Source organism: Eretmochelys imbricata, chromosome 6, assembly GCF_965152235.1.
Source record: "Eretmochelys imbricata isolate rEreImb1 chromosome 6, rEreImb1.hap1, whole genome shotgun sequence".
Classification (NCBI taxonomy): Eukaryota; Metazoa; Chordata; order Testudines; family Cheloniidae; genus Eretmochelys; species Eretmochelys imbricata.
In genome coordinates, this window is record NC_135577.1 from 22,959,372 (window position 1) to 22,974,581 (window position 15,210).

At 48.3% G+C, this 15,210-nt stretch overlaps 1 protein-coding gene across 1 annotated transcript in view; it reads left to right on the forward strand.

Annotated features, from left to right (window-relative positions):
* The window catches only part of PNPLA2 (patatin like domain 2, triacylglycerol lipase), a 51,674-nt gene extending 39,122 nt beyond the window's left edge, over nucleotides 1–12,552 (forward strand). The window contains exons 4-9 of the mRNA XM_077818236.1: nucleotides 1,018–1,227; nucleotides 2,185–2,245; nucleotides 3,620–3,793; nucleotides 4,643–4,775; nucleotides 5,721–5,843; nucleotides 7,174–12,552. Coding sequence (XP_077674362.1) covers nucleotides 1,018–1,227; nucleotides 2,185–2,245; nucleotides 3,620–3,793; nucleotides 4,643–4,775; nucleotides 5,721–5,843; nucleotides 7,174–7,438 — 966 coding nt within the window. The 3' untranslated portion in view covers nucleotides 7,439–12,552. The remainder of the gene's footprint in view (nucleotides 1–1,017; nucleotides 1,228–2,184; nucleotides 2,246–3,619; nucleotides 3,794–4,642; nucleotides 4,776–5,720; nucleotides 5,844–7,173) is intronic.
* Nucleotides 12,553–15,210: the final 2,658 nt, after the last annotated feature.

The following is a 15,210-nucleotide window of genomic DNA, read 5'->3' on the forward strand; positions in this document are numbered from 1 at the left end:
GCCCTGCTCTACTTCAGGTACCTTGATCTCAGGCAGCTAGGCCCTTTTCCTCCAGAACTGAAGAGAAACTCCTTCCAGCGCTAAGCTTGCAGCCCCTTTATAGGGCCAGCTGTGGCCTGATTGGGCTGGCCACACCTGTGGTCAGCTACTCCAATCAGCCTAGCTTGGCTGCTTTTAACCCCTGTTCCAGGACTGGGGCAGCCACCTCACTACAACCCAGTTAGCTAGATCTGAACATGCCAAAGCTGTCTCTCCACCAAGGATAATTAGCAGTAACTGTGTGCACAGAACCATCGCTATTAAAAGAGCATGGTAATTGTGCGCAACACCAGAGAACCCTCCTGTTCCACTCCTATGCCAAAGCTAAACCTAGCCAGCCAATGGGTTCCTTTAAAAGGGTTTAAAATGGGCATGTATGTGACTTTTACAGCTGAGCAGACAAATTGGCAGCAAAGAATCTACGCCTTAATTTTTTTATCGCCCAATTATCCACCAGCAGGCCTCTGTATTTACTAACTCGTTTGTTCTAAAATGTCTAGATGCGTGGTTTATAGGAATGCTCAAAGTACAGACTTCCTTGCAAACTAGTCACTGTGAACGTAGCTTAGCTTAGTGCCACCCACAGTGTTATTGGTCACCTAAATGTCACCATATTATTTCTGCTGTTTGATTGGATGGCTCCCAAGCCCCCAAAGAGTGCTGATTATGGTTTCTGGTGCAAATACTTGTGAATCTGTATTCACAGGGGTGACCTTTTTCCTGTCTCCACAAACATTCCTGTGACTAAAAATTCACTCAGGTGAATAGGCACAGAAAGCCAGTTAGAAAGTATCACAAACTCCCTGGATGGGAAGACATGGCTATCAGTCCAGCCACTGTTAGTGTAAACTCTATTTGTAGTACTCCTGGCTTGTGGGTGTGTGCACTAGGGATGCAGAGGATAGATAGAAACTGGCTTACGGAGGAAGAGGTGGGGGAAAAAACCTTATCCAGTCATTTTTGTCTCCTTCCCTCCAGAGGTATGTTGATGGAGGGATTTCGGACAACTTGCCACAGTACGAGCTGAAGAACACCATCACGGTGTCTCCGTTCTCAGGCGAGAGTGACATCTGCCCCCGGGACAGCTCCACAAACATTCACGAGCTGAGAGTCACCAACACCAGCATCCAGTTCAACCTTCGCAACCTCTACCGCCTCTCGAAAGCCTTGTTCCCCCCAGAGCCTCAGGTGAGCGGCCTGTTGGGGCAGCAGAATGCTGACTGTGCAGCACAGCTTGGTGGGTGGTGCTCTGGATCCTATGTTTGCATCGACATTTAAGCCCCCAGAGTTCATCCCATCGCCATTTAAACAAGCTACACTGGTGTCCTTCCTCCTGGGAAATCCTGAATGCAGGCGCTGGTGGAAACCCTGAAAATACCCTCCTGTGGGTGGCTTTCGATTTAATTGGCACCATGCAAGAAATGGGAACCACTTCCGAACAAGGATGCACATGCACCCAGGACCAATCCCCCCCTGCATTTTAAAAGCCAGTCTGGAACCTTTAGGCATAAGGTTAAGCATCATCTTGCCATTGGTGGCTCAGCAGTGACTGCCCTCCAACCAGCTGATGGATAGCTTGGATACTGTGAGCTGCCTCTCTCTCTGCCTCACATGCGCTGCCCACCCCCCTGTTCTCTGGAGGGCTTTATAAGGGCAGATATCCAGTGGACCATCCTATGATTCTGTTGGTGAAGGATTCCACAACTTACCTACCAATCAGAGCAGCTTACCAGGGAGGCCAAAAAATACTTTTAGGGCCATGTCTCGATGTGACATGCCCACTGTGACCTTGGATCAGAGAGGGCTGGCTCTTGAGATGCAAATGGCCATGCAAGTGGTGCCTCCTTTCACATGGTGTCCCCTTGCCCCCAAGACTGTTTCTGACCCTCCCCTCCCTCCTTTGCTGCTCAAGTGCCAGGATGGGGAGCAGATGAAGAGGTTGGCAGGGATGAGTTTGTGGGGGGAGGAAGGATAAGCAATGAACCAACCTCCTGATCAGGTGGGGCAGGATGGGGAGAGAGTTCTTGCATTTCCTCTAGAAATCCCAGCCCAGGATTGAAATCTGCACCACACTGCACCCAACCAAACAACCTTGGGCTCAAACTCCCCTGCCTCCCCAGTGACCCACTCTGTGTCTCCATGCAGGTGCTCCGGGACATGTGCAAGCAGGGCTACCGGGATGCACTGCACTTCCTGAAGAAGAATGGTAAGACACTAGGCTACTACCTTGCACTGACTGCATTTGCTTATGTTAAAGGGACACTGTCTGGCTTGGTTAACCCCTTCTGTGCCAGGCCATGGGGTTTAACTGAAAGTTGTTGGGGGAGGGGCGGGGATATGCAGGAAAACTGAGGGCCAAATTGATTCCTAGTGTAACTGCAATGAAGTCGGGGTTACACCACGTGTGAATTTGACCTCTGATGCTTCAAAGCCTGTAAGCAATAAAATAAATCGAAGTATGTCTCAGCACTGCAGAGCTCTCGTATTCTCTGCCTTGATGCAGTGAGACACTTCTGCTCCAGCTTTACTGACATCCTGTGTTAATGCTAAAAGAAAAGGAGGACTTGTGGCACCTTAGAGACTAACCAATTTATTTGAGCATAAGCTTTCGTGAGCTACAGCTCACTTCATCGGATGCATTCAGTGGAAAAATTTATTTGAGCATAAACTTTCGTGAGCTACAGCTCACTTCATCGGATGCATTCAGTGGAAAATACATCTGTACTTTCCATTGAATGCATCCGATGAAGTGAGCTGTAGCTCACGAAAGCTTATGCTCAAATAAATTGGTTAGTCTCTAAGGTGCCACAAGTCCTCCTTTTCTTTTTGCGAATACAGACTAACACGGCTGCTACTCTGAAACCCGTGTTAACGCTGTTTTCATGGCACACTGCATGTGCCTGTGATGCCACCTTGTGGCCAGGCTGTAGCAGATCAAGCTTTTTACTCATTCATTTTGTCCTGTGTACTTCGCCCCCGGGGATGGTAAGGAAACAAAGGCAGCGTCTCTGTTATGTCACTGGATGTCCCTGTTCTGGGGGAAGCTGTGCTTTCTGTCAGCATAGTGCATCAGTATGGGGGGCCTGCACCGGTGAAGTGTGCTTACACTGGTGCAAACGACCTTCATGTAGGCAGGGTCTGCCAATGGTGAAGTTACAAGCAGGTATAGTCTTGCAGGGTGGGCTGGATCTGTGCCGTATAGTAAATCCGAGAGGTTTGGATTAAGTATGGGTCTGACTCTGCCTATGGTTTGAGTATATACCAATAAAACAGTTATGAAAGCAATAACCTACGGTATTTCCAGAGTGTACTGGGAGGTGTTAGCTTATCTGGCTGAGAAAGGCACTCCAGCTTCACGTTGCACCATAGGTGAGCAGGTATCTAATATACCTGGCTATGCACCATAACACAGGTAGCCAAAATGGCTGCCCGCGGTTGGAGATAGAAGGCCTATTTCACGGCTGTAAGGTTAATCCCCGCTCGTGGCATCAGATGAGGTAAAACCTAGCACTCTAACCAATCGGCAAGCAAAACGACTGGCTAAATTGCCACAGTCCCTCCACTCACCTTCCCTCCCCAGGTCTCCTTCACCGCCCAGGGCCCTCGCACCCTCCCCTGGCTGTTGAGAACTCGTCAGGGGAGAGGGACCCGGAGGAGGAGGAGGTACGAGCTGAGGACCAGCTGAGGGAGAACGCTGCCCTGGCTGCTGTCGAAGACCACATCTTTGAACACCTGCCACCCAGACTGAACCAAGGTATGGTCCCTAGGAGGACAGTCCAGGCTTCTAACTGTTCCAGTGAAAAACTCACTCCTCTCTAAGCTGACCAGCATAGCTCACTGGCCTGTTGGGATGTGAGTGTTGCTTGTTGACCGCCATGTTAGCTAATGCACCGCGTATTGAACTGGAGCCCTCCTGAGCTAAAACCTGGAAACTCTACACCTTGAGCTAAAGAGCCAGGGTCTGTAGTTGAGAGCTGTACCAGCCTCACATTCTGTATAGACTGGGCACCGGTGTATGTGTGTGGAGACGGGGGAGCATGTGCAACACATCCTGACTACTGGGTTATGCTTGCGCACCTTCTTCTGAGGGACCACAGAGACTATGGCCTGGTCTACACTAGAAATATAGGTTGACACAGCTATAGCACTCTGGGTTGTGAAAACTCCACACCCTCCAGCACCGCGGCTGCGTCAACCTAACCCCCTGTGTAGACGCAGCTAGGCTGATGGAAGAATGCTCCCACTGACTGTCACTCGGGGAGGTGGTGTTCCTACCCCACGGGAAAACCCCCTTCTCTCACTGTAGGTTGCTTCTACACTACTTAGCTCTTCGGTGTGGCCTAAGTGAGCGGGAGCGGGAACTCGCTCACCTCCCCTTGGTGGGAGGGAGAGAGGGGGGTTTCTGGATTTTGCTCCTCATGAGCCAGATGAAGCCAAAGGCTTGAACTCCTTGTCTCCTCGTTTGGAACGGCGCATGCTCTGAATGAGACTTTCCCTGAGCCAGGATAATTTGTGAAGCTCATGTAGCACTGGGGGGGTGGTGGACAATCACGCTGCATTTGCTAGGGGGCTGGTCTGAACCTGTGGTGTTCTCTGTCCTCAGCCCTTTTGGAAGCTTGCACTGAGAAAAGGGGCCTGCTAGTTGGCATCACCAACTTGTTGCCTGTGCGCTTGGCCTCTGCCATGATGATCCCCTACACGTTGCCTGTGGAATCAGCCGTCTCCTTCACGGTCAGGTAAACCTCGCACCCGTTTGCTTGGTAGCGCTGCGCAGCACGCCATGTGGCCAGTAGGGCATGGATCTAGGGCAGGCCAAGGATCTATTCCAGCCCTCCTGTGTACGATAGTTGCCCAGGAGACAACTTCAGTTCCTCTCGGCCACTGTGTTGGGACTTCAGCCGCAGCCCGTCTAACTCATGAGGCTGAAGAGAGCTGGTTCTGTTTGGAAACTTCCCCAGCACCGCGAATACAGGAGTGGAAGGATACAGGAGGGTCGAGAGGCGTGGCGTTAGCATAGGCCCATCCCCCCCGATTGTTAATCTGGGGGTGGGATGAGTCCTACAAGGTTTAACATGCCATTGTGGTCTGATTGGGGAAAGGAGGGAGAGGAGGATAGTTTTGGATCTGAATTTTGACCCCATTTTGCCACCTTAGGGGGAAGGGGAGAGCAACAAGTCTCAGTGCTTTGTTGGGATTGGTGTAAAGCATGGACCCACCCTACGGAAATAGTGTTTCTGGCTGGAAGAAGGCAATAGAGGCAGAGGAAAACCACATTCAATATTCTATTCCTTGTTCAATTCCTGAATTGGCTACATTTTTAAGTCTTCTTAGAGGTTTGGAAAGTGACGTGGCCTTTCATCTCTTAGTTACCTCCTCCTTGGAGTTCATGAACTAAATTTCCCTGAGATGGCAACATGAATATGCTGACTGTCAGTGCCTCAGGGGTGAAATCCATGTATATCTTGCTGCTCCAGGCAAGACTAGGCTGTGCCCTATCAAGGAAGCGGTGGAAGCGCCATCATTCAAGTCATTTGACATGAAGCTTTGGAAAACTGTCATGCATTGGCCCTGCTGGGCTAGGACTAGAAGGTCTGCAAGATGTTTTCCATCTCTCATGTCTGCAGATCTAGCAGTGGCCTCTCAGCTAATTGTTCTCTTTTTGTGCCTCCTCTCCTGTTCAGGTTGCTGGAATGGCTGCCGGATGTCCCTGAGGACATTAGGTGGATGAAGGAACAGACGAGTAATCTATGCACCTATCTCATGAGGGAAGCCAAGAAGAAACTGGGAAGCCATCTCTCAGCCAGGTTCTTCTGCTTTCCTCCCAGCCCTCCCTCTGCAGCCATTTAGGGGTGGGTACGGCCTGTGGGAGGGGGACACATCTGTTTCACCTTCCGCTGTGTCACTCTTACTGAATCGACTTGGAGCAAATCAAGAGACCTTGTCTGTTGGGTTGCTTAGTCCTGGGGTAAAGTTCCCGCCCTCCCTCCCAGGATGATACTGTATTGAAACGATCAGATAGCATAACAGTGGGCGTGGTATAAAAGCCGTACTCACTTGTCCACCTGGCTCCATTTCATAGAAGACGCAGTGATGCCCGTTTGCATGGTGGTTGTTAGCTTGATGACTCTGGAGCCTCAAAGTTTCCTCTGAAGATAATTCAGCTCAAGTGGCCGTTTCTGCTTAGAGGCCTATGACTGGAGTAGCGTGGGGCAGTACTAGGGGAGCCAGGGTAGTCCAGGTCAAAATGGAGTACAGCTGGGTGGGAAACCGGTTTCTCGTCCCATGAAAACTGTGGCGATTTCAAAAAAATTTCCCATTCTGCACTGGGACAAAACTGAGGTGCATGTGACCGTGAGACAGACACCCCCCGCCACCTCCCATAACAGCCTGGTAGGGAGGGCACTCCTCTTGGATGAGGGAGACCGAGGTTCAAGTCTTGGCTCTGAATCAGGCAGAGCAGTGACTTGCACGTGGGTCTCCCAGCGGAGTCCCCCAAACACCAAGCTGTTGGTTATTCTGGGGTACAGCTCTTTCTCTGTCTCTGGTTTTATCGAGAAATTCTATCCTGGACTTAGGAAACCTTCCCAACAAAAGTTTAATCAAAACTGACTCTCTCCCATGGAAAGATGCCATTTTGACAAATCTGGATTTTCCAACGGAAAACAGTTTTGCCAAAAAATTCCCAGCCAGCTCTAGTGTCGAGATACTTGGGGACAACTCTAGCATTGCTTGTCTGCATTATGCCTGGCCAGTGCCCTGCGTGGGCCGAGGTTGAGGTGAGAATATAATGCTTTATCTAAATAACATTCCTTGTGGTATGGAAAAGCCTAGAGGTGCCAAAGGAGATCAGGATTTCATTGTGCTAAATACTGTACGTACACCTAGTAAGAGTCAACCCCGACCCAGAAGAGTTTACAGTCTAAATACACAAGATAGACAAAGGGGGGAGCAGAAATGGATGGGTATAGAGGTGAAATGATTTGCTCAAAGTCACACAAGCAGGTTGGTGCCATAACTGGGAATAGAACCTACATCACCCAACTCTCTGTGCAGTGCCCTGGCCACTGGACTGTGCTGTCTGAGTGTCCCTACCCTCATGTATTTAAGTTGTAACCCATGTTCATTGCCTTTCAGGCTTTACTACCATTTTGAGCTCCGAAGGACCCAGAGCCTGCCAATCCCCTTGGCCTCTACCTACAGTGAGGTGCTGCCCCAGTGGGTGCGAAGCAACCTCTCCCTGACAGACGTTAAGACAAAGTGGGAGGAATATCAGCGCCAGCTCATGCTAGGATTGTTCTGCATCAACGTGGACATGCAGGCCTCCATCTTCCCGTCGGATGGGCTGCAGATGAGACTCTCACCGACAGACCATGTGCAAGAGAGCCTGCCACACTTCTGAGCCCCCAGCCGCAGCCAGGAGGAGGCAGGCTGGTGGGGTCAGACCTGCATCTCAGCAACCTGGCACCGTTGGTTCTTGGAAGCCTGTGATGGGAGCTTCCCCATGAACAAAGCAGTGGCATCCATTGTAGCTAATTGCTACTTGCCTGACTAGGGGAAGGGGGCTCTGTGTTAAAGTGAACATGTTTGCTGATGATGACCACTTAGAGAAGTGTATCAGCACCCAGCATGGGGGAGGTGGCAATCCCCGACTGTGCTGTAATGGTTCCAGTGGGCTCCTCCAGGAGACATACCTGGAGGGATGTAGCCTAGATCAGGATGTAGCTCATGCTCTGGAGCTTGTTTTAATTGTCTCTGGTTTTAGATCTACAAATTCATGGCTTTGCTTCTTTGATTTTTTTGTTTTAAACAATCCAGCACCCTGTGGCTCTTCACTGTTTGTGCTACCAGGAGGTAAAGCAGCCCGTAGTACCAAAGCAGCTATCGTATGGGCCCAAACCCGCCTCTCAACTCTCCTTCGTTGGAGCCAAATTTTGACCTCTGTCCTCACTCAAAGCCAGCTCTGACCCTGCTGCTGTTAATGTAGATTTCATTGGCATTGGGACTACAGAGTTACAGGAGAGAACTGGATACCCCCAGATGGTGCTCTAAGCTTCCTTCATCTCTTCTTGGTCTCTCTTGCCTCTCTCCTTTAGGGATCTTTGTCTCCATTGGGCTCTGGAGGCCTGAGATCTGAAGTGATAAAACTGGCTGGGAATTTTTTTTGGTGGGGGGGAAACATGAGATGTTCATCTGAGATTTTTCAGGATTTAGGTGCCTGATTCCCATTCATTTTAATTGAACTAGCCTTAGGTGGCATTGCGAAATCTCAGCCTTCCTTCCCTGGATTGGCCCGATGGCTGCCGCTGGGGAAGGAATGTGAAGGACTTGTAGGAAGGCCGAATGTGAAGACTGTACAGTGCATGTTGTGTCCCAGTGGCTTGTGGTGGAATGTCGCAGCAGGTGCCCAGGAGATGGTCATCTGGAGGGGGAATGGGTTCCAAGTCCCAGGGACCACGGAGCTGGAGAACCCTGAAACCCAGTTCCCCGCTGGCGCAAAAGGACAGAATTCCGTCATAGCCAGTGATGTTGCACCTGCGTATGCTTGTGGTGATTTTGGACCTTAGTGAAGGAGCTGACGTTGGATGATGCAGATTGCCGGTCCCAGAGATGCTGCCGTGTCAACTCCCCAAGCGGGAGCTGTGTGCCCCCCATTCTGACCGAAGGTGGTACTGCCCCAAAGGTGACAGCATAGTGTGCGCAAGAAGAACAAGGAAGTCAGGGAGGTGAAGCAAGAAGTGCCAAATCCGTGTGCAGGCCACTGTATCTTTATTTTGTCGCTTAAAAGATGAGTCATTGGGATTATACCAGGGCTGAACTCTGCCCAGTGTTCGGAAGGTGCTGCCTTGAAATATGCAGTGTCCCAAGGTAACCCAGTAGCATTCCATTGCACATATGCTTCTAGCAAAGCTGTTTCTTTGGCACATTCTCCGTGAGAGGATGGGTGTCTAGTCCCACCTGTTACTTGCCTCATTTCTCAGTGGGAGGGGAGAGATGGCCGCCAGTGGGGATTGTACGTACTGAAAAAGCCAAAATCCTAATACTGTGACTGTGTCTGTGACACAAAACCATCTTCAAGGTTCCTCTCCTTGCAATGCCTCTGGCTGTGTGGGGCTTCTTTCTACCTCTGCTAGCACAAACAAGCTGCAATAGGCCAAAGCAAAATGAATGTGTCCTTTTTTTTTTGGAGGGGGGCAGGTTCAGCTATATACTGTATACATAGACTAGTGACTCATACAAGGTTCTCAAATGCCACTTTGTAAAGAAGAGGAGATGCACCCAGAAACCGTGGTGATTGGCACATGATCAATAACTAACAGCTTGGAGAGAGAGAGAGAATAGAAAGTCCAGCAGAGCATACGTGTCCTGGACCTGATGAGAAAAGGTGTCCTTCCTTCTGAAGGTGAGGTTGCATGCTTGCTAGCAGCCATGGCCTGGATGATACACTTGGTGTGGGTGGGAGTGTCTGCCTCCACCAAAAGGAGTATTGCTATAATGCCTATAATGACATGCACCATAGAGACCTTCTGGCAGAAAGCAGCCAGGAGCTCACCGAGTAACCACGGTGTTCATTTTGTGGTTGCCATCTGCAAGCAGGACTCTGAAGGTGGAGAGGCCCTGGTGGTGGTAGACCTGTCTGTGCCCACAAGACACTGGTCTGGAAACAAGCTTGTGTGATTTAGAGTGTCCCCTTGCCAATCTTCAAGTGACATTACCTGCATAGTGCAAGCCCCTGCTCAGTTGATGAAACGGGCCTGGTATTTGTCTCTGCAATAGTCCAGGCTAGCCAGTTTTCCCCCATTCTGTATTTGTGCATTTGGTTTTTCTTCCCCAAGCATAGCACCTTACATTTGTCTTTGTTGAATTTCATTTTGTTGTCCATAACCCAGTCCTCCAATTTATCAAAATCCCTGTGAATTTTAGCTTTATCCTCCAAAGTGTGGGCAGTCTCCCCTTGTTTTATGTCCCGTATCTTTCCATTAATCATTACGCTTTGTCTGCAATTGTTTAACCAATTATGTATCCACTGAACTGTAATTCCAGTGCACCCACATTTCTCCGACTTCCCTATCAGAATGTCACGTGGGACTATTTCAGAAGCCTCGTTGAAATCCAGGTATATTATGTCCACCGCATCGCCCCTATCCACCAAACCCGTTACCCTGTCAAAGAAGGAAATCAAGCTGGTTTGGCACGATTTGTCCTTGGTATATCCATGCTGGCTGCTACTGATCCCCCCTGCATCCTCTAGGTATTTGCAAATTGAATGTTTTATACATTGCTCTAATAGCTTCCCATGTACTGAAGTCAGGTTGATTGGTCTACAGTTCCCTGGCTCCTCCTTTCCCCACTTTTTAAAGATGGGCACCACCTTAGCCCTTCTCTAGTCTTCCAGGACCTCTCCTGTCATCCATGAGTTTGTAAATATTATTGCCACTGGCTCTGAGATTTCTTCAGCTAATTCCTTCAGTACCCTCAGGTGAATAGCATCATGCCCCACTGATTTGAATTAATTCAAATTGATCAGAAGATCTCTGACGTGTTCTTTACTTATCCCGATCTGTATCCCTTCCCCTTTATTGTCTATGGTAACTTGGCTAATCGTCCGGTCACATTGTTTTTTGTGAGAAGACTGAAGCAAAGTAGGAGCAGCTCTGCCTACCTATCATCTTCTGATACCAGCTCACCTTCTCCAGTGAACAGTGGACCCACACCATCCCCCTGATCTTTCTTTTATGTCTGACATATTTGAAGACCCCCTTCTTGTTATGTCTAACATTCCTTGCCAGCTGTAACTCATTCTTTGGTGAGACAAACATTGATCAGCCCAAAATCTGAAGTGCCCAACACAAGAGGACACTTTGAAAACTTGGCTTGAGAGAAACCAACTTTAATGTGCATCACGCAATAGTTCAAAGCCCTTGAATGTGGTGATGCTGGTCCTAGTCAGCGTGTGTCTTTAAGAAATGAGAGAGAACCCCTGTTACATTGAGCCAATCGCCTGGGATCCAGTGCAGGATACTTCCCTTCAGCAATTTGCTAGTGCTTTGTCTAATGTCCTGAGCCACGTAGCTTCCACCACTTTCACACCAAGGTTGCTTTCTGTAATGTCAAGCTTATTAATATAGCACCTTAGCCCACGTGCACAAGAAGCTAAATATACTTTATGTAAATACTGCTTGCTGCTTGTAATACATAATGAACTTGTGTATATAACCAATGACTAAATTAAGTTGTGCTGTATAGTTATTTTATGTTATGCACAACGCTGCATATCTTCTGAACTCGCTCTGTAAACTATGAGTGTACCCTATGCTGGGTGTGTGTCGTGTCTTCCTCAATCCTAATATTATTGCAAGTGGCTCTTAAAGGGGACAGGATGCCAAACACTTCTCTGATATTCAGTGGTCCTGGGGATCACTCCCTTCTGGAAGATCATAGGGGGCCAGAGAAACTTAGCTCTCTCTAGTCATCTAGGTTATCCCTCTGCCAATGCAGCAGGGCTGTTACCAGACTACAATAAAGAGTCTTCCTGCTTCTGTCTGGTTTTCGATGGTTTTCTTCAGTGATGAGACTTCCACCAGTTACCATGGCAGAAAGGGCAAGTGTGGACGAGGGGTGTGTGGACAAGATTCCTGCTGTCCGCCTTGTGCAGTCCATCTCTGGTCAATGCTATGCTGAGCTTTGCAAGCGTCCCATGAGGTCACCATTCAGAGCGCATATATACGTTTTTCTCAGATGAGAGCTGGCATTTGATTTAGGAGGAGATAAGGAAACAATGGACTAGCTTGGTCAGTCAGATGCATCTGCCAGTTCAGCATTGCGTTGAACTCCACAGTGTGCCTTCTTTACACCGTGTTCCCACCCTTTCCCTTCCTTGTTGCACTCCCGATCACACTCCCTACCTCCCCTTTCCACTCTCCCTGTGGAATCTGCCTTTCTGAATGCGGCTGCAGTTAGTTGTTTCTCAACATGCTTCATGTCGGGGAGGGAAACGAGAGAAATCTATCTGCCACCACCACCACCCCATGCCGGTGCAGGGCTCCACTACAGTAAATCTCTAATGCATTAGCGCCCTTGCCCTGAACTGATGCACTCAGGCCTGCCTACAAAGTGCAGGGAACCGCAGATGCCAAGTACAGGTCTAGAAATAAAACTTGTTTTCTGTTTCAGTGTTTCACTTGCAGTGTATAGGTGAGAACTCTGTGGGCCAGCTCCTCCTTAGAGCTCTCCTGCTGATGTGGTGTGCCTGTGCAGAGCATATAGAGCAAATGTAGAGTCCTGCGGGAATTTACTGAAGTCAGAGCAGTGATTAGATCAGTGACAACATAAGCAACTGATTTATTTACACAACAATGTCATTAAGTAGCACTCAGTCACTTGAACGTTCAGCATTAAAATTTTGATGCCTTTTTTCCCCCTCCTGTTCTTGTTTTCTAATATTTTGCTGAAGAAAGTGTAACTATTTATTTTGGCAAAAATATACCTCTAATAAAAACTTTCTAAAAATTCTCAGCTGGTGTGGTGGCTTGCTTTCTTCCTTTTACTACTAAAAGTTTATGAAAGATTTTAAATGCACTCCAAGATGTACATTGGAAACTTTGGGCTGCACCCAGTTCATCAAGTTCTAGGCAGCCTAATGGGAGCCACTCCTCTTGAGTGCATTGGAGGTAGTGTGGCCCAGTGGATAGTGCACATGACTGGGATTCAGGAGACCCGATTGTGATGTTCCCCTCTGGTGTTATTCGGACGGGTGATCTGCTATGCCTCTCCAATCCTTGACTCTGGGAGCCAGCCTTACCCTGCTCTGCTGTGAGAACCCCCCCTCCTGGGCTGTTCATGAACGGCCTCTGGCATGTAAGCTGCTCCCAGCTACCTGCAAGCGAATGACACTAGCCAATATCTCTGGTCCCAGACACAGCTCTAGGAACCTCCGTCTTGCAGTGTCCAGTTATGCCCTCTGGATGCTGCAAGCTTATATAAGTTCATCAGTTTAACAAAGAAATTGATATGTACCAGGTTTGTTATCCCAAGGGGAGCCTCTGACACCCCAAACGCACTGCTTTAGGTAGAATAAACATTTATTAACTATAAAAGTAGATTTAAAGTGACTATAAGTCAAGTGTAACAAGTCAGATTTGGTCAAATGAAATAAAAGCAAAACACATTCTAAGCTGATCTTAACACTTTCAATGTCCTTACAAACTTAGATGCTTCTCACCACAGGCTGGCTGGTTACTTTTCCGTCAGGCTGCCCCTGAACTGAACATGGCAGTGTAGGGTGTTCCCCCGAGGTACAGAGCGTCACACTGGTTTCTATTCCCAGCTCTAATTAACTCTCTGAGTGGTGGGGAGCAAGTTGCTAAGAATAAGTGGGGGCGTGGGAACTTGGGGCAGCCGCCCCCCAGAACTGCTGCTGCTTTGTGTTATTTTGGGATTGGCAAAATGGTTCTTTGGGGTACAGCTCAAAAAGCGTGTGAGAGATCGTGAGGTCCCTTGGCTCCTGTTGCAGAGAGAGAGCGCAGATGCAGGTCCTGTTCAGTCTCAGCAATCTGCTAACTGTTGCCAATCACCAGGCTCTTCAAAGGGTTAAAAAAAAGTTAATGAAAGCTGAGAGTCTCCTTTACATTTCAGTTTCCCCTGCTTACAAACAAAGGAGAAGAGGGAGGTTTCAGAGGGGACAGAGAACAGAGCTGCTCCTTCCACTGAATGGTAGACACCAGGAGTGAAATCTTGGCTTCACTGAAGTCAATGAGAGTTTTGCCATTGACTTCAATGGGGCCAGGATTTCACCCCAGGGTTTAAAAAGTGATATCAATTCTTGTGATATTTGGAGTTTTGACTTTTTAAAGCTCCAGCTCCTGGAGTCATGTGATTATATTAGATTCTGACCTTTCTTTTACAGGCTCTAGCACTCTGGTGGTGGAGAAAAGTTTGAAAATGTGATCTGAGTGCATCTGAAAGGCTCCAAGTTAAAAAAAAAAAGGCAAAAAAGAACCCCAAAACTTGTCTGAGTTAAAATAATGAGATTTTAAAAATCTCATCATTTGTGGTGGCCCGACTCCTAGTTTTCAAACACTTGAGTTTGCCAATACTGACAATAGTAAAATAATTTTGTGCACTTCATGTGTTACAGAGGGAAGTGCAGGTTCAACACACAGCAGGCAGTGGAAATTGGAGCCATATTTTAGAGTCTGTAGTGCAGGACTGACAGATCAAACAACCTTTTGCTTTTAATGACAGTGCTGGATTCTTCAGAATAACCAAATATCCAAGTCCTGGGCATGCCATGCTCAGAATTTATAGTCATTCGATAAGGTCTTGGTGACACCTGAGATGCCTTTTATTCTTGGATGCAGGTTGTGAGCGGAGTCAGGGGGGCTATGAGAACTGCCGGGTAGCTGAGCACAGATGATGCTTTGCCTGGGTACTGTTTCATCCTCAGGTTGCTGTTGCTTTTATTCCTGATATTTCTCCTGCTGGCCATTCCCACATTCTTCTGACAGAGGAAAAAGGAGGTAAAACAGAGGGATGTGTCTGAATACTTCAGGTAATTTTCAGGACAAGTGAGGTGGGAAGGATCCTTACAACATTTTGGGCCCAATTCTTATCCTAGGTTAAGGTATGAGGAGATGCATCATCACAAGCTATTTAGGGGCAGATTGTAATGCTCTTAGTTATCTTGGACTGTACCTTACACCATCCAGACCACACCACACTATCCATTATCTGCAGCCAAGCTCTACGATAAAACCACATTTGCTCCAACCCCTCAGACAGAGACAAACACCTACAAGATCTCTATCAAGCGTTCTTACAACTACAATACCCACCTGTGGAAGTGAAGAAACAGACTGACAGAGCCAGAAGAGTACCCAGAAGTCACCTACTACAGGACAGGCCCAACGAAGAAAATAACAGAACGCCACTAGCTGTCACCTTCAGCCCCCAACTAAAACCTCTCCAATGCATCATCAAGGATCTACAAGCTATCCTGAAGGACGACCCATCACTCTCACAGATCTTGGGAGATAGGCCAGTCCTTGCTTACAGACAGCCCCACAACCTGAAGCAAATACTCCCCAGCAACCACACACCACACAACAGAACCACTAACCCAGGAACCTATCCTTGCAACAAAGCCCATTGCCAACTGTGTCCACATATCTATTC